The 20009-nt window shown below is 37.1% G+C and overlaps 1 protein-coding gene across 1 annotated transcript; it reads left to right on the top strand.

The window, feature by feature from the left end:
- The first annotated feature begins 8526 nt into the window (after nt 1–8526).
- ptges (prostaglandin E synthase) lies at nt 8527–17413 on the top strand. Its single transcript, XM_058777616.1, has 3 exons — nt 8527–8634; nt 8909–8991; nt 15801–17413. Exons 1-3 carry the CDS (start codon nt 8527–8529, stop codon nt 16048–16050), a joined length of 441 nt encoding a protein of 146 aa, XP_058633599.1. The 3' UTR covers nt 16051–17413.
- Nucleotides 17414–20009: the final 2596 nt, after the last annotated feature.

Raw genomic sequence — 20009 nt, 5'->3', positions numbered from 1 at the left:
CACTGTCTGTTTCTTTTATTTTGTTAGTTTATATAGACTTCTTGTGGTTCCCAGAATTTCCTCCACATGTATGAGCAATGGCTGTGGTTACACTCATGACTAGTTTGATCCAGACCTAAAAAAACCTAAACCTATGCCCACACTTATTAACACTGAAAAGGAAGTTATTTCATTTTTTTTAGCTGATGATTTTAAATTATTTCTTTAAAATAAATTGCACTGGACATTGACAATATACCTGACAGTATATATATATACTGTAATAATATTTATTTTTATATTTATAGTTTTAATTTTTGATTTTACATTTATTGCATGTGCTCTTGTCATTCTTTATTTTTATTTCAGTTTTAGTAATTTTAGTTCTTAAACTTTGTGTCAGTTAGTTGCCAAAGCTATATTTAAAAATGTTTCATCTTCCATTTATTTTTAGAATTGATTTATTTCTTATATTTACCTTTATTTCTATATTTATCTTCGTTTCAATTAACAATTTTTAGTTTTAGTTAACAAGAGCTGAGTCTAAAAATAAACAACTCTATAAACAAATTTATTTGCTATTACAATATAAAAAAAACAAACAAAAAACAGAAGCATGGTTCTCAAGCTGAGCCATTTCCATGGGTCCATCACTTGTGGATAAAAACTGCGTCTTTAAATTTTCAAGGATCCATATTTAGCTCCCAGAGCCCCAGGTGTTCTTTAAGCATGCTGAGGAACGGCTACTCAATGTTACGTTTATGCTCCGAGCTCTGTTCATCTTAATCACCACTCCCAACGTGCCCCCACCCCCACCCATCATCTCCATTCTCCCTTTGTCCTCAAACAGCCCCTGGAATATTCCTTCCATCAGCTGCCCTGCATAAACCAAATAATCTGACAGGGAAGGTGAATATTTATATGACGGAGCTCACTATCAATGCTGATGTCATTGTAAGTCGTCCTCCTGTCTGCAGGCTGAAGAAAGGAGAGCGCAGGAGGAGGAGGAGGAGAGAAAGATGCAGAGAGCTGCAGACCACCCATCTGAGTGCCTGTCTTGTCTGCTGGAAAAAGGATTGTAATTTTCTTCCCAAAGTGAGTCGTCATTCCTCTCTTTTTGCGCAAATGCAGCATCTGGCTTTCATTATCTAGAGGGTCATTTCTGGAAATCAACATGCTTTGTGTATCACGTAGACAATAACATCTAGCTGGCTTGGTCTACTGTGTCTAAACATTAGCATATGTGGTACTAGCTGTGCAAAAGAAACATCTGGCAGCGCTTTTGTTTAACACAATAGATAAATATTGCATTCCTGAGTCTAAATGATCAGGTTATTGTTAGTCAAGAGCCTGTGTTTATATTAGCTGATAGTACCATGTGAATAAATGAATATCCTTTGTTCATAAAATATCAGTTTATAACTTTCTAATTGAATTCCTTGATATGATATTCATGGTATGAATAACTAGCATTACTGTACACAGAGCTGCAAAATCAGTATTTTCACTGTCAACATTGCTGTCAAAAAAAAGACCTTTCTGGTTTATTAATACTTACAGTGGTAAAAAATGTATCCAGAAGGTTTAGAAAAGCTTTATATATATGGTGGAAATCTTCACTTATGACGAAACAACCTGTTTTATGCAGATGAGGTTTGGTAGCTGCACATTCTGCTCAGATTCATTGCTTGAACACACCCTCTTTGTCGTGCGGTTTTTGAAAGTTTCATATTTTGAAGTGTACCGAAATGGGCTTTTTAATATAAAATACCCCAATATTTCTTTTCATATAATTGCTAATATATAAGTTCTGTAGTCACCAACTAAATCACCAAAACTCAAGTGTTTCTGCTTAGATGTCTCTATAAAGGTGATTCCCTTCAGTAATTTCAGACACAAAGACAGCTATAGGCGTTCACGATGAGCTCAGAGCAATGCTGTCAACCAGGGCAACATCACATCAGGCATGAGGTAATAACCTTATGGCTGTGAAATGAATTTTTAATAGACCTTGTTATTAACACTTCAGTGCGTGCAGAGCTACATCTCTGTCAGCCCATCACAGCTTGAGTGCTTCAGATTCAGATAAGTTACTCTTATTAACATATTTATATAAATCTGATGCTGTAATCACACTGTAATATAATGATTTGATATAAATTCTTAAAATATTCTTAAAATGAATGAGCAATTGCATGAGGTATTGATATTAGAGGTTGCGTTGATTGATACTGAGTGTTTAATTGTTCTTGCTCATTTTCACCTATTTTTGTTTAGATCACCTTTGTGCCGTCTCAAATTATCTTTAATTTGATCCCCTAAAACTCATCTTTGATAACCAAAATTGCCTACTTAAATGTTTTTTTTTTCCTTTAAAAATAATTAAATAAAATGGCTTGAATATAACTTGAATAATACTCTCTTTATTTAGTATACATGGGCCAAGAATATGCAAATTAGTCCCTACCTCCACTCAATCACACCAGCTCGGACTACCCACTGCTTCACGTTTACTCAGTTAACTTAAGTAGAAATGCTACACAATGGCAAGTGCCAGTATTGGATCAATTCAACCATTTATGTTTGAACCAGAAACTGATTCTGAAGAAGAAGGAGGAAGAGCTTAATATAGCAGGTCATCTACAAGTTGATGTATCAGACTGTTAATGCATCTTAATAGTGTTGTCACGGTACCAAAATTTCAGTATTCGGTACCGATACCAGTGAAAATCCACGGTTCTCTGTACCAATTTCGGTACCACATGCTAATTAAAAACACACTATTTTTAATAATAGTCAAACAAAAATAAAAATGTACAAAAATCAATGCCATTCTTCATACTTATTTAAATTGTGTTTCAAGTTTTTCCGCAAGTAATAAAAGTATGAAAAACAGTAAACAGTAAAGTTTCACCCAAATTTTATTTGTCTTTTAATTAATGAAATTTAAACATTTTATTTTTGGGGTAAATAAAGGGGATTTACTATTAAAATTAAAATATGGAAGAAATATTGTGTGATTATTTCTTTAAAAATATATATATTTTTTTATCAACAGTAGTAATAGTATCACATACATTCTACTAAATAATAGTAATATATTTTTGGCACAATGTCTTTAAGATAAACTTTTATTTTGACGGGTTGCCGTGAATACCTTTACATTTCTGTGTGTAGCTATATGATATGAAGCTGGTTTTACTCAAATGGAACGGTAGAATACTCGTGAAGGGACTCTCAGAGCAGTTCTGTAGATGTTGTTTATGTATTTATGTCTTCATTGAGACGGCAGATGCTAAAATTACGCGCTTCAGTGTAAAAAAAAAAAACGCGTCTCTGCCAATCATTCATTCATTCTCACACATAGAGACTCGCAGAACATGCGGGATTCATATCTGAATCAACTTTTGCGGCTTAATATTTACAGATACTACTAGTCCATGTCGCGATTTGACTAAAGTGTGACGACCTACTTTTGATTAATTCATCCAAACTTTGACAAATTCCGTGACATTCCGTGCTAAACTGTAAACTCCGTTTTTATAACTGGATTCCGAGATTCCGTCCGCGTTTTCTGCATCGCGGAAATCATAGGTCCGTACGCCTCAAGAACCGGGTTGACCGGGTACTCGGTACCACCGGTACTTAAAAAAACCTGGTACCGTGACGTTTTCATTTTTTTAGTACCGACTTGGTACCGAAGTACCTGGTCTTTTGACAACACTACATCTTAATGTGTAATGCTCTCTACAACGTTGGACACAAAACAGTAATTGACATCAGAAGACTTTGGCTTGACTACCTTATCAAACAGATAATAATGTTACACAAACCATATCAACATCCTTTCAACATCAACATCCTTTGGTAGAAACACTTTGCTGCAAGTTAACAGGATTAGTTACAGGTTTGTGAAGAAAGGGCAGTTTCATACCACAATTTTTGAGACTTTGGTAGGCCTACACTGCAGTTAAGGGGAAAATGCAAAGCCATGGTGTTGACTGATGAATTTGCACAAGGTTTGTCATATTAATAACACCAAACAGATATGTAAACAATGTTATATAAACCCTATTTTCACCACAGGGGGTCTTCAGAAATGCTAATAACTTAATAACAGTTAAATGTAATCTTCAGCAAGTCCATTTTTCGTACTGTACATTCAAATTTACTTTTAGTATCATAATCAGCATCATCTGACTGAAAAACCAGGCTGGTATTTTGAGTTCTCGTAAATGGCCATGCATGCATGTTAATTTTAGTTGAAAACGAATTGTTGATTAATGTCTGATGCTGTCAGTTGAATGTGTTCTGTTTCTTTCTCCAGGCTGGGTGATGATCCATGTGCATGGACTGAAAACACCACAGAGACTTTAGCAACAATAGCGACAATGATCAGAGTCACACCCAGGCTTCACAGGGTGGAAGAATACAGCTTCACTCATCTTTGACTATGGCAAAATAGGGACTGCATTAGCTTTTGATATTCTATACGTTCAAAAAGTAATGTGAGTTCAAAGCAAACTAAAAATAGAGGTGTGGTACTGCATTTTTGAGATAAACACTCATCTCCGATATCATATTCCAGTTGTTCATGTTTCTAACCGACGCTAAGAGATTGAAATATTACTGACCATGTTCCAATATTTGCACAACACTTACTACACTGACCTTGTAACCTTGTGACCTTTTAGTAATTCCCTAGCGGTCTTCAGTCTAGTCCTAAATTCTTTGTGGTCTGCAATGCGCACGCTACAACGATTTGACTCATAGTCCTTCTGTCTTTTCTTGTCTCAATGCATCCTTTTCAGTTTTCATTTTGTACTCCACCTTATAATTGTCACTACCTCCAGGCGAGGGTTTGAACAAAGCATTCCTAGGGAAGACCTGCTTAGAAATAGTTGCTTTCTCACGCTCTTTTCTTCCCATATAGCTCTTTTCACACAGACACGCTCACAGCTTGCCATCATACGTTGCATCTAAGCGTATGACAAGTCCAACCTGCTGTTAATCACAATTATGTGACAGCCAGTGCTTGAATGAGTAATTGCCTCTACACTGCAGACATGTGGTTCAGTGTGTACCTTTTAAAAGGTGATGTCATATAAGGAGATTTTTATTTTTTCTGTTCAAGACAGCAATTAGCATCTGACCACATTTTGGATATAACACACAGCGATGGGTTGCGCCATTTGTACGCAGTTGATTGATATGTGGAGTGTGTCACGTAGCTCAAGAAGAGGCCAGACATCAATGGACTTGTCTCATTTGCCAGAGGTCACTCAGCAGGACTACCACAGACTCTCAGGCCTCCACTATACTTCTTCTTTCTCTGATGCGGAGGACTGTTGCGATGATATCACAAGCACAAGCTCATCCTCCACCTCGGACTATGTCGGAATAGACTGTTGACACTTTTTGTGGTTTCAGAATTTTGCGGGTTACTCACATCTTGTGCCAAATATTGCCATTCTCTTTGGCTCCCTCAAAATGTGACAGTGTGACAATGAAATCTGCTTAGTCTGCCCAAATTAAACTAATGAGGTCTTTGTCCTGACTGTGTGGATTGTGGTTGTTCTCTCATCCACAATGTTCTACAGTTCAGCTCCTGCTCAATTTGAGCAACAAACCCATTAATGTCAGGGAAAGCGACGTGTATATAACATAGCTGATGTGGATGCTGAAATTGGAACTTTGTTCATCTAGAATCACCTTTTCTTTTGTCATTCTGGATAAAAGAACACTGGTTTGGAACTTGGAATGTACATTTTACAAATAAAGCTTAATGGTTTCTCCTGGAAGGAACAAAAACCTTCCAAATGAACATTGTGATATAATGATGCTGTTGATTTAGGCCTACTATATCCAAAAAAAAGAGGTACGTTTATATACATGGCTCGTCAGTGGTTTTTCTATTGATCTATTTATCCTCCAAGACAATGTTTTAAAGATCTGATTACGCATATTGCTAAAGCCATTATAGAGTCTTATCAAAAGGGTTTAATAGTAATTAATTGCTTGCTGTGTTGCTGCATTTAAAGGGATAGTTCACCCTGAAATGAAATAACTGTAATAATTTTACTAATCGTAATTGTTCCAAACCTTTATGGCTTTCTCTTTCTTCTGCAGAACATAACAGAAGATATTCTAAAAAATGTTGGGGTAACACTAAAGCCTTTATGTATAATGCTAATTATTCATAATGTGCATTGTAATACATTATATCTTGTCGTTAATAATTATAAACAAATTTAAAATGCATAGTGTAACAATGAATTGATCAGTGTTATAATGTATTAAATGTGGTTACACTTATTCATAAGATTGTACAATGCATTATAAGGTGCATTTAAGGTATAATTAATGCATTAAAACTACTTTTATAATGTATTATACATAAATGCTTTAAGTAAAGTGTTACCAATGTTGGAAACCAATCAATCACTTGTTGTTGGCCATAGACTTGCAATTGTATGGTTAAAAAAAAGCATATACAGTTGAGGTCAACTTTTTGAATTTGAAGATCAGGGTAAATTTAACTTGTTTTGTCTTTTGGGAAACATGTAACTATCTTCTGTGTCCTCTGAAGAGCAGTAATAAATTAAAAAAATATGATATTTAGGCAAAATAAGAAAAATGTACACATCTCCATTCTGTTCAAAAGCTTTCATATGTAAACATCTTTTATGTGAAATATCTTATTCAGGTCAGTACTAAATAAACAATAACATGCATTTTGTATGATCCCTCTAATTTTGGTAAAATAATGAACATTTTAATTCTGAAAGGGGGATGTAAACTTTTGACCTCAACTGTATTGACAAAGGACCAGTAGCGGCTCCTGGCCGTAAATTTAGGTGGGGCAGATTATTTTTTTTAACTTTATTCTAATCTCTGAACACACAATTTTGGCAGAGATGTCCTTGCGTCATCCTGTGGGTGGCGCGCTAATGTTGATTGACAGGCTCGAAGTAATGTTACACGCATAAAATGCTGTATAATAATTGCCTTAATATTCAATTTATCACTTCCAAATGTTGATTTAGAATGTTACAAATTGTGGAGCAATTCGGGTGAGGAAAGAAGATCATATGTCTATTCTCAGAATAAACAAAACAAACACAACAGAACCATATAAAGGCAATTCATGTGAGCACATTTAAACTAAAGGATTTAACGTAGCCTACTTTGTTAATTTGATCCACTACTCCACATAGAAAAAAAACAAAAAACAAACAGACATGCCAACCAGTTACTGACCTGATGCAGACACATAGCTGAAGTGGATTGACATCGTCTTGGTGGAGCGAGGTTCACATAAGGTAAATAAACGGGGTATAAACAGTCTCAAATCTGCCCCAATGGCTCTCAATTAGAGAGCGCTGCAGTTCCCCTTTTCACCACAGATTTACGTGTCAAAATTGTGGGGCGCTGTTGAGCTCGGGAGGGCTCAGGCACCGTCTGCCCCACTTAGTATCATGTATGCATGCCTGTTAAAGCCATGCGCGGGATTTTAATATATACTGCTTACTTTACGACGTAAAATAGTCTAGAAAATCCGAAAAATATTTGTTGCAGAATGCTGAACACATTTACAATTTATTATTGATTCAGTTTATATAGAGGTCTATGTTTTTGGATGAATATTTTGGTAGACGAGCCGCGCCTGCAAATGACCCTTTGTAGTACGTTTTTATTATATTCTACTACGCTACTTTTCCAAAGATATCCTTAACAATTAAGTAACAGATTGGTATTTTGTGCCTTAGTAAGAAATGATTATTAGCAATTTCAACTCGTTAACACGCTGTCCTGTAAAAAATAAAATATAAAAAAAGTTACATTAGCCTACTTTTGATGGAAGAGTCTCAAAAGACCTCAGATATAGGCCTACACAATGAATAAACATTAGTTGTATATTATGATTTCTTAGATAATTTTTCTATAATGTTTTTCAAAATTACTAATATCTATTAAAAATTACTAATACCTACCATACATTTTCCAGCACAATCTATTTATAGGGGGACACTTAATTTCTAGCGATTATCGCCGATTTGATTGCACAGATACTATTTAAACTAAACCGAGCTAGACAATGACATCTCTGAATTCAATAATGAAATGCCTTTAACTGAAAATTAAGTGTTTAATCTTATCATTATACATTACTGACACTCTATCTTCCAATTTGATACTGTTAAGTGCTTTGACACAATCTGTATTGTTAAAAGCGCTATATAAATAAAGGTGACTTGACTTGACTTGACTAGAGGAAGTTCTGCTGTTAAAGTGAATGTAGGCAAGACTGGAGTTTTCCAGTTGTCTTACCCTATCCTCATATCGGACAGTGTGTCACGAGCAAGGAAAAAACGGAAGTCTGCAAATTAGTGAAAGTTTTTTACCAGGTAGTGAGGTTGGGCTAAACTGTCTGGGGTTCGCATATAAACCAACTCCAAACACGGCTTCATCATAGCAGCGTACACACACACACACACACACACACACACAGAGACACAGACACAGATTTAGATTGTCGAAGTCAAGATGCTCGGGAGCGATGTACTGTTGTGCTTCATCTTCTACAGCACGCTTTCAATCTTAAAGATGTACATAATTGCCATCATCACGGGCCAAGTGAGACTTCGGAAAAAGGTAGGCTAAGTTTATTCATACTTATTAAAATAGTTTTCATGCTACTGCATCAAATACACTGACGCGACAGAATCACTGCTTCGCGTGCCTTATTTATAATGGAAGAGTTTCTCGTCGCGTCGAGCTTGTGGAGTGTTTTGTTTTGAATAGTAATCTGCATACTGCAGCTGTCTGGATTAATTTCAGAAATAAATGTTGGTCAGAGATGTGTTTTTCTAGAATGACGTGACATCCTAGATGTATGTGCGGTAAAACAGAAACATGTATTTGACAGGCGTTTGCTAATCCAGAGGACGCCGATAGACACGGAGGCGTGCAGTTCTGCCGAACTGATCCATATGTGGAACGCTGTAGGAGGTAAGCACAACGCTACACACTTGTGATTTTATGCTGTAATGCAACTAATTTGAGCAAAACATTGGTATAAACAGCTCCACAAACAGTGATATAGGCTGAAAAAAATGTGTAAACAAATGCATTTCTTTTTGCCATGTTACACGCCACTATTTATAAATTAACGTCAGCAATACAAATGAAACAGCATTACGAACAGTAACACAATAGCATAAAACAATAGTACATTAAATGTAACCTATCAACACTATAAAAATATCAATTTTATCAAGACAAGATGATACATAGGGCCTATTGAAAAAGGGTGTTCCCACAAGTTCCTGCAAGAAATATTGATATGCACGTTAGGGGAATGTACATTAGGAGTTTTTGTTGTTGTTGTTACATTTTAATGTAACATACCTATGTGTTAGTTTTGGTACGCTGCTGCCACTGTAATTTTTTGTACTGTGAATTTCTGGCATGTTTTATAAATAAATACTTTGAATATTGTATATTTTCTATTATTTCCATTTTAGATGTTTTCCATTTATCTTCAAAAATGTGTTTTCATTTTTCTGTTCACATGGTCTTAATTTTTTGACTGGGGAATATTTTAAAAGTAGTGTTTCTTGTCTGTAAAAACTTTTTGTGTATATTATTGGGAAAGTTAAGGTTCAGTCTCGTTCAAGGTTCAAGGGGGTTTCCTTTAGTTATTTCTTTTTTGAGCACTATCGACCTTTTCTGAAAAAGAATGTTGGTATGACAGATGTGTGTGAAAGTTCACAGGTCTACAGTAGGAAGCATGATTAATCCACAGCAGACTAGCTAAAATATCTTTGTTTTCCCATTTTTAGTCAAAAGTAAAATACTGCAGCCTCCATGCCAGTTAGCTCGAATGTGTTTCCACAGTAGACTTTTCTCACTACCTGTATTTGTGTATGTGAGAGCATGAAAGAAAGAGAGACAATGTATTAGTACACACTTTAAAACTCATAGACTTAGCTGCCTGTAGGGAAACATTCATTACTTTAAACTGCAGAGTGCTGCATGTTTTTGTTTGGTGGTTTCTAACTTATCTTTAGGAAACCAGCCTGCTCTGCCCAGTCACAGCCCACTTCACTCTACATGAAAACAATGATGTTGTTATTTCAGTAGACTGCTCTGAAATTACTGAATTTATATAGTGGCACTGGAAATTCATGTTTTCTGTAAATAATTCAAAGGTATTCACTGATGTGATCTTGAGGACCTGAGAGGGGTAGCTTGTGGTTGCCAGATTGGTAAGATACGGTAGGCTAGCAGGAGCAAGTCCTGACAAGACCGTTATTTGACCTTAATTGCAATGCATTCACAAAGGTATTTCACTACAACCCTGTGGCTAACAAATATCTACACGTGAACAGAAACAGGAAGACAGCAGTAAATAAAACTAATGGTTAAAGGTTCTTGTTTGGATCAACAACTTTTGCGTTGACATGTCAACAAAAATGGTTTCAATGACAAACAGACACATTCTTAATCTTTTGAGGCACTTACAGAAGGGAAAAAAGTAGATATACAAGACATTTCAAAGATCATTATCTTATAATAAATCACCATAATCTTTATTATTAGTATATTTTATTAAAATAATTATTAATATTATTTAGCTGCCAAGCAACAGATTAATACTTGAAAAGATGTGTGGTCACAGTGGTGCATATCATCTATTTTATGGTCTCTTTAAGCCTGTTGCATACAATCAGATTTTATATCCGGTGGATCTAAAGCTAGAACATTTTCTAATGAAAGATGTGGAAAATTGTAATTTACACATAAGTGAAAGTTATTTCCTCTTTTAAAATTGAATCCCAGCAGGAAATGGCTTGTCATGGAAAGTCCTTATTGCGATAAAGAGATGAGAGCGAATCTGTGTAATGCAGGATTTCACAACCGTGACCAAGCACTGCTACGTAGCTAAGTGTTGAGTTAATATAGGAAAAGTTGACCATAAAGTGGTGATATGAATGTCAACATAGTATGATTCATTTCTTTTAAGCGGGTACAGGAATTACTTACAACTTCCTATTGCTGTGATTTGTTCATGGGACAGCCACTGCCATGACGCACTGTGAGAGTGATTCAGAGTGAAAGTAAATTTACATTGCAAGATCGTGTGATGTTGGCAACGTTTACTGTCCAGGCATGCTGCCATTAGACAGAGCCAGACAGTTTATAGCTGAAGTCCTGATCAAAGCCAGATGTTAAGTGTACATTCCTCAGCTCCTTGGTTCTGAGAAAAGCAGTTTTCCATATGCATTTCCACAGACTGGAACATTCAAAATACCTCAAAGGGCTATTGAATCAAATACAGTGTTTAGGTAATACATTACCTAAGTAGTCAAAAGAAAGGCTCAAAGAACAATGTGGGAATAGGTGAGGGATGTGGTCAAAACTGGAGAAGAACTTAATCGCCATGAGCTATAACTAAACAAGCATGATCATGCTATGCCAAACTACATCATCATTCATAAATGTGTTTGATTACAAATTTATAAAATGTTAAATCTAGGTTCCAATGTAACATTATATAAACTGAAGAAGTTATATACATTGTATTTAGCATTTATGGGGAAGATGATGACATCAGATGAACGATTCTGTTATACAAAGTTTGTAGCAAGAGGTTCCTGCCACTTCCTGTTCTCTTATTGTAAGTCAAATGAGCCAGATGATGGAGACTCTCACCTTTTGTTTGTAATGACTCTTGGTGCCCTGGCCCCAATCTTTGGGCAGTTATGCTGATTGCATTAGGAGTGGCTAAATGGGGCAGGTTGCTATACCTGAATACTTCATTTACATGCTTTGTTTAAGGTCGTCACCCAGGTGCTTTGTCTCCATTCCTAAGCACTGCCCCCTAAATGTGTCAACTACAATGTATCACTGCTTTAGTTAGACTTGGATGACTGCAGCGATGCACAGCGAGTTCTCAATAAAGAGTAACTTCTGTATGAAAGATATCCCAACGTCTCCTGGTCTCTGCTTCGAGGAAAAAGTTTCCTACAGTTTTGGTGCCGTGACCCGGATAGAGCTCCTCACCTGAATCCAGATTGAAACTTCAAGCTCAACAAAGATCTGACTTCGTTCCAGGCTGAATCTTTCTGTACAACCAAGGGTTGGTGAGTGTCACTCTATCCAAAAGAACCTTTAAGACCAGTACAAATTTGTTATCCTCTGCGCAGTCAGGGAAGAGTTAACAGACAGCAGTTATCCTCTAAAAATTTCTTTTTAGAGATGAAGGTTATCCTCTGTTCAGGCAGGAAAGATTAGCATTACGTGCTAGTAATTCGTTATCCTCTGCTTTGCCAGGGAAGGTTAACAATAGTTGATCTGTGTTCAAGCATACCCTCTGTTGATCAGAGAAGTTTTAGTGTTTTTGATTGTGTGGTAACAAAGAAACTTACAAAATGTTTAGAAAGAATGCTAGACTGATCCCCACAACTGAAAAAGGTGGTCTCGCGACTCCTTTGTGGTCAGATAGCGAATTCAAATCACTGTTAGGAGTACAAATGAACCTAATAGTCACTGAGAAAGTTAGACAAGAACTAACTCAGAAATATGAGATCCATCCAGACAAGACTTAGTCTGTAGAGCATGTATTCGCAAGAACAATGTGAAAGGCATTATCTGCTGCCACAGAGAATTTGGTTTAGTGCTAGCTACACAACAGTCTCAGCGTAACTCAGAGCTAGAGGAACAGAACAAAGAGCGCCGTACTAGAGTATCCTCTTTGACTAAGAAATTGAACCGCAACAAAGCTTCAGCAAAAACTGATGTGGAAGAAGGTAGTCAGCCTGATAACAGTTATCCTGACTTGCAAGCTTTCTTTGAAACAGATGTAACCATCCAATCAGTTACTGATGTGCCTGTAGATTCAGTGAAGGTATGTGGAGCTAGCAGAAGATCTCAGGGAATTGAGGAAATTGAAAGTGTTCTTCCCAACTCTTCTGTTGTCCAAGTACAAACTGTTGCCAAAGCGCTAGGACCTAAAGATATAGAGAGGCTATCTCAGAGCTTACCCTCAGCACGCACAGATTTTTCTGAATTTAGAAGAGCATTGATCAGCAAAATGCGTCTCTACGACATGTTGTTAACCGAAGTCACATAGCTGATGTCACAAATTCTAACTGAATCTGAATTCAACAGTTTTGAGTCTGCTGTTACTGCGGAACTACAACATGCCAGTAAAGTCGATTTGAGAGAAGGTGTTTTGAAAATTCTAAAGAACATTACTGGTCCAAGGGTAGACTGGTCAAAAGTCACTAGTTGTATGCAGAAGAAAAATGAGTCTATAAATGAATACACTGAAAGGTTTTGTCAAGCAGCTGCAGCATACAGTGGAATAGCAGACACTCCAGAGAAGGTACTGGATCATAAAGGACCACTAGTTCGAACATGGTTTGATGGCCTTTTATCCGAGTACAGATCTGCATTGCCATTCTTATCTCACATGGTCTACTGGAAGCCTGCAAAACAACTTGGACAGGTTAGCTACTTGGGCAAAAGACTCTGATGTTAAAGCCAGAGTAAAGATTGCAGCAGCATCCTTTAAGGTCAACGCAGAGAACCGACAGAAACGTAAATGTCCTATGAAGGAGGGCAGTTGTCATTACTGCGGTAAACCTGGACACTGGATGAAAGAGTGTAGGAAAAGCAAAAAGACATTAGGAGAAATTAACAGCTTTACTCAGCACATACTCAGTCTACTTAGTACTCTGAAGCAGCCCCTTCCCACTTCACCGAACTGTTGGAGCAGTTTGCTCCGGTGTTAACTGTTAGGGCCGTGAGTGCTTAATTTCCCCAGTAATGTACAACAAAGCTGAACGATTCTTTGTAAATAAAACTACAGGAAGGTTACTGTCACTTTCTTCCATTGAGAGAACGCTAGTGAAGTACACTCACAGCCTTCAAAGCTATGCTACAGCACACTCCAGTCACTCACCTATCCTCTCTGGGTTATGATGTTTGTTATGACTGATGTTCCATCAGAGGTTGGAGATGTAGCACAGTAAAGTTTGCACACCACCTACAGGGATAGGATAGGACACACGGACCAGTGAGGAGCTCAGGGAATAACCGAATGCAACAGGCTTCGGGGGCCAACCCTGCGGTGAAGACTCCCTCATAGGCCTTCCCCATCCAGTAGTCCATCCTTACCTCACTGTTTTTTAGGTGTCTCAGGAATTAAGAAATAGGGAAAGAAGGAACAACAATAGCAGACTCAGATCGAACAAAGGATACAACCCCAGTGTTTGCAGTCTTTTACAACAAATACTGCTCTGTCGTCTTTTGTTTTCTTTCTTACTCTGTGCAGATACCACTTGATGGCTGTCCCGACACCCATACGCACTGACCTCCTCACCTGCGTATGAAGCCACAACCTCTAAAAGACTTGACCCACTGCCGAGTCAACTATCACGGAAGACAGAACAAAAAACAAAAAAAATGCACAACGCAGCGAATCACATACGAGAACTTCAGTCATCCATCAACATGATCAAGATTGCCGTAACAGTAACATCACGGACACTCTCACTTCGCACAAAATAATGATCTTACAGAACAGAGTGGTCTTGGATCACATTATTGCAACGCAAGAGGGAGCCTGCACCATTATTGGCCCTGAGTGCTGCACCGGGTTAATGGATCCAACAGAGGACTTGAACAAAATCCAACAAGACATTCTTGATCTTTCAGCAAAATTACACCAGATGACTGAAGATAATTTTTCATGGTTTGGAAACCTGTTAGATAGACCCTGGCTGTGGATCAAGGAAATAGCAATTCTGCTGTTGTTTTTCCTACTGGTGTACTATCTATTCGTATCAAGTGTTTCATTCAACAAATGACCCACGCCCATCACGAGGAAATGACAGTTCCAACCAGAAAAGACTATTACCCGTAAGAACTTCACGGACCCTAGCTGCATGTTTGTTTCTGTGTCAGCATGCCATTCGTCACTACAGACAATCAACACCGAGCAAGTGCTATGCGCCTGTAACGATCATAGGTTACAAGAATGAACTTTTAAGTGTCTAAATTTGTATTTTGTGAGAGTTATTAGAACTCTTAAAGGGGGAACTGTTGGATTACAAATTTATAAAATGTTAAATCTAGGTTCCAATGTAACATTATATAAACTGAAGAAGTTATATACATTGTATTTAGCATTTATGGGGAAGATGATGACATCAGATGAACGATTCTGTTATACAAAGTTTGTAGCAAGAGGTTCTTGCCACTTCCTGTTCTCTTATTGTAAGTCAAATGAGCCAGATGATGGAGACTCTCACCTTTTGTTTGTAATGACTCTTGGTGCCCTGGCCCCAATCTTTGGGCAGTTATGCTGATTGCATTAGGAGTGGCTAAATGGGGCAGGTTGCTATACCTGAATACTTCATTTACATGCTTTGTTTAAGGTCGTCACCCAGGTGCTTTGTCTCCATTCCTAAGCACTGCCCCCTAAATGTATATAAACTACAATGTATCACTGCTTTAGTTAGACTTGGATGACTGCAGCGATGCACAGCGAGTTCTCGGTAAAGAGTAACTTCTGTACGAAAGATATCCCAACGTCTCCTGGTCTCTGCTTCGACGAGGAAAAAGTTTCCTACAAATGGCAACACAATTGTTTGTTTGCTATACATTACCAAATACACGTCCTATTTATGTTTTCAACAGCTTTCAGCAGTTTTCCTTCTCTTTCCTCTACACTATCACATACATTTTTAATTGTGGTTTACCTGCATTCATTTTTGCACTGTGTGTGTTTTTTTTTTTCTTTCTTCCAGAGCACACGTCAATGACATGGAAAACATTTTCCCCTTTTTATTTCTCGGCGCCATCTACTCCATGACAGGCCCCTCGTATGCAGTTGCACGACTTCATTTTCTGGTCTTTTTCCTGGGTCGAGTTCTCCACAGCATCGCATACCTGTTGGCACTCAAAGCACCGACACGTTCATTCGCCTATGTCATCGCTCAGGTGCCTTGCATTTCAATGGCAATACAGATACTCATGGAAGTAGCCTCATTTGCATGACCATCTCAGTAATGGACTTCTGTGATTGGTCAAGACTTATGATTACAGCTGTGATGCAGAATGCTGCTTTATGGACTTACAGCATCTCAACAGTAACAAAATTCACATTTCACTTTAACATTAGACTTGATGATTTCTGACTGACAATTAATAACTCTGTTCTTAAATCCTAACATTCATTTTAGGACTGGACACTACAGTTTGTATTGTGTTTTGCTATGTGTATTCAAATGAAGGTTATTTAATGTGATTTATTTTCACAATCAGGTTTGCATATACTCAGCATATTTATAGATTTGATACAACAACTTCTTGAATGGACATTGAGTCTGTTACTTACAAGACTTTTGGTTCAGTGACCATCAGCTTTTCACTTTCATACTGCAAAGCTTACATAAGCAATAATTGCTGAGGTCAGTTCAGAGTCCACGTGACCGTTCCACAGTAACTCTCCATACTTGTAAAAATTCCTCTGTTATTACACCATAAGCCCTGCATAGCCCAGGCTTTTCAAATTTATTGTAGCGTTAAATATACGCCGTTGTGCAAACACTGTCCTTCCTCTTTGTCCACCAGGCTTTGGGTTTACAACAAGAGCACAGCCAGGTGCTTTCACTTTGGTTTTATCCTCAAGAATGCTGGTTTTGGTATAATGTTATGGTTGTGGTAATTCACCACACAGTGCTTGTTATATTCATTTTAAATATTTCCTGTTTTCAAAGTGTAACTTATTTAAATTTTTATATATTATATCATTTGTAAAGTGATGTTAAAGTTTTTAAAGAGAAATGAGAAAATACTAGTTTTTTTATATTAAAGGAATAACGAAAGGTTTTGTGTTTTCATGGGTAATTGTGATACTTTATTGATTCAGATCAAGAAATGAGAGACAGTGGACTGCATACGCATAAGAGAGAAATCAAAGAACATTGTAACATGGTAGACCCCATTGTTACTTGGTAAAAATAGGAAAGGGGAAAAGACTGACAGGAAAAGATAGATGGGTTCAAAAACTTTGTGAGGAAGGCGTTTTTGCTTGATCTTAAAATTAAAATAAACCAGACCTCCAGAACTATCACCGATACCACAAACGTCCTGACTCAATCTTTAATTGGTTTGATGAAAACACTGCCACCAATGGTGGAAGTAAATCAGGATAAATATGTGAAAGGGCAGCAAAAAATAAATTTCTTGCTGAAGAACATGAAGGAAAGTGGGTGTTTGGATTTCCTTGTGAACCTATAATGATATTGTCATCTGAAACATGGCCTTGCTTGTCATTCTCCCTATATGCAAATATGTCTGCATACATATGTGTGTGCTCAGAGATTAAATCTACAGAAATGTTCATAAGAAAACCTTCAATAAAAATAAAAGCAAAAATACTGTGATAAACGGTGTCATATCCCGTTATAAAAAGTGCAAAAACAAAACAGCTTGTCAGTGGGGCAGTACCCTTAAAGGGTCAACTTTGAACCTATACCCCTAAAAGCTGCATATTAATACCTTTACACAGCTGTTAAGGCTGCTCTGTACCTGCTCAAAATTCAGTGTGAAGACACAAAAATTATGCCTGCTCAGACCTACCTCAAATTGCACATTTGTAATCGTTGTGTAAATGCATTTAAATCACCTCTGAGCAGCATAAAGAGTCTGTTTAAAGACACCTAAATGCAGCTTCAGAAGCACTTCCATGCCACCTTTGTGGTATAAAATTGGAGTGGTAATATGTAGCCTACCCTTAAGGATCTACTACGGAACTTTTAGGAGTAAGTAAGGCACAGTACAGATGTGTTCCTTTAAGGGTACTGTCTCAGTGATGAGCTGTTTTGAGTGTAGCTACTCTAAATTATTTAAAAATAACTTTTTTTTTAATAATGCCGATAAAAAAGTATTAAAAGTAAAAAGCCACAATTTAAAACTGCAAAATTATTTGACTATATTATTCTATTACAGATGTAACAATGATCATTCTCAATCTGGCAAAAGCAATACCCAAATAGCAAGAACGTTTGGGCCAAACGTGGCTGATACCTGTCACATTTTATCAAGGCTGAGCAGATATGGGCCGAACTTTCACACCACATATGTTTTGCCATGGCTTTAGAATTGGAGGGAATTTTCTTTTGGATGACAATTTGTTTTGAGGTATATGGTCCAGATGACGGCACACAACTGAGAGCCATATGTGGCTTGGCTATGGCAGAACATGGAACATTTGGCTTTTATTTGGAAAAACACATATAACCTGTTGTAGTCATGTGTGGCAGGTTAGTGGCAGTCCACATCTCAGTACATTCAACAATGCTATTGGTTGCTTTTGTTTCTTCCCTTATTCCTATTGGTGGATTGCTGAATTTTTAAAAATATATCCATTATCTCCTGTTCTGGTTCCTCTTTCAACCGCTGTTAAAAAGATGATTAAGATGAAGAATCTCCCACAACAGCCTTTGCCCAGATGCACTCTTATTCTGGTAAGTGCAGTTTTTGGTGTTTTAAATTATTTCCAGGGGTGTAATGGCACATTTATTCATACAGAAAATTGTGTTCAGCTCGGTATGTGTACTGAACAAATGCATTGTCATTTTAAACACTGTATGTGCGGAACTTTCCGTTTCAGTTCATATACAAGCTGCGTCTTGCTCTTTCCTCTCCGACAGTGAGTTTGACACGCATCGCCTCCTGTCAATACAGAGGTCTGCGCGGGATTGCTGGTATTCCGCATAATTTTAATCATTCCTGCCCAAAATGTGGCAAGCGCTTTATTGTAACATGAGGACACAGTCATGTAATCGTAGAAAACTGGATGCTCAAATAGGCCCTAATTTATACAAATGAACTGCCTGTCTCTTACTCTGATATTGCTTGTGGCTGTAAGTGAAATGCACCAGTATTTCAATCAAAGATGGAACTTTAATTACTTTACAATGTAAGTTTATGCTAGAAATGTTTCGTAATGGGATATTTGTATGATTTGTACATATAAATATCCTAGTCTGTGTAACTGCATCACTACAGACATTACAGGCCAAAAGCCATCCATTTATCTAAATAAACAACATCAAAAGAAATTCAGTGTTGTCATATTTCGAATACCTCAACTAAATTGAGGTCATTTGTTTTATAATTTTATTACTGACTGTGTACTTGTCTTTTTTTGTAAATTCAGTTTGAAATCCAATTTGAAATCATGCTTCCTTGTGCTGTAAGCTTTTGCAACAAAGTTACCCTATTTTAAAGACACAAATGTACAGAATGAGCAAATTTTTAAGATTTACATTTTTGTAATGGTAATTGATCAATGTTTATATGTATGTAAATAAAAGCCTATATGAAAATCTGTTCATCATATAAAGCCAACATGTCTTTTTAGAAGACTTGGATTAAACCACGCAAAGCTTGACATAATGATTGCCTTGAAAAAAATGGATGGACGAAAAGAAAATTGAAATATTAAAATATCTATATGGCAGTATATATGTGGTAGTTTTGCCAATGGTATTGAAAATGATTAAAGTCATCATGAAATCAAAAATGGCCCTACTCACTTTTTTAGTGCACATTACTAGTCTTGTGGTGAACAATTAAACCGTGCAAGTCAATACACCGGAAGAAAATTGTCTGCCGTCGTAATCTTTAATCAAAATCTGAAAATATGTTTCAACTCTGGAATGGTGTTCTCGCTCTGACGTCAGTTTGAAGGGGAGAATCCTCTTGTTAAGTCATGACGTAAGGACTGCTGTCCGGGTCCAAGCCTCTACTCATTTCATTTGAGAATACTATCTCAACAGCCATTTATGAGCACTATTTAATTAATACTACATATTTAAGCTAAGCATATAAAAATGTGCTGTGCACACTACAGTCTCTACGTTCTCACAGTGTCTCAGACACTAATATTTTAGTTGAATCACTGTCTGGCCATTTGGGATTTCAGTATGGAGATAAAGGCTAGGGTC

This window comes from Onychostoma macrolepis, chromosome 05, assembly GCF_012432095.1.
Source record: "Onychostoma macrolepis isolate SWU-2019 chromosome 05, ASM1243209v1, whole genome shotgun sequence".
NCBI classification, from domain to species: Eukaryota; Metazoa; Chordata; class Actinopteri; order Cypriniformes; family Cyprinidae; genus Onychostoma; species Onychostoma macrolepis.
Note: the sequence above shows the minus strand (reverse complement) of the source record. Positions and strands in the feature narration are given on the sequence as shown.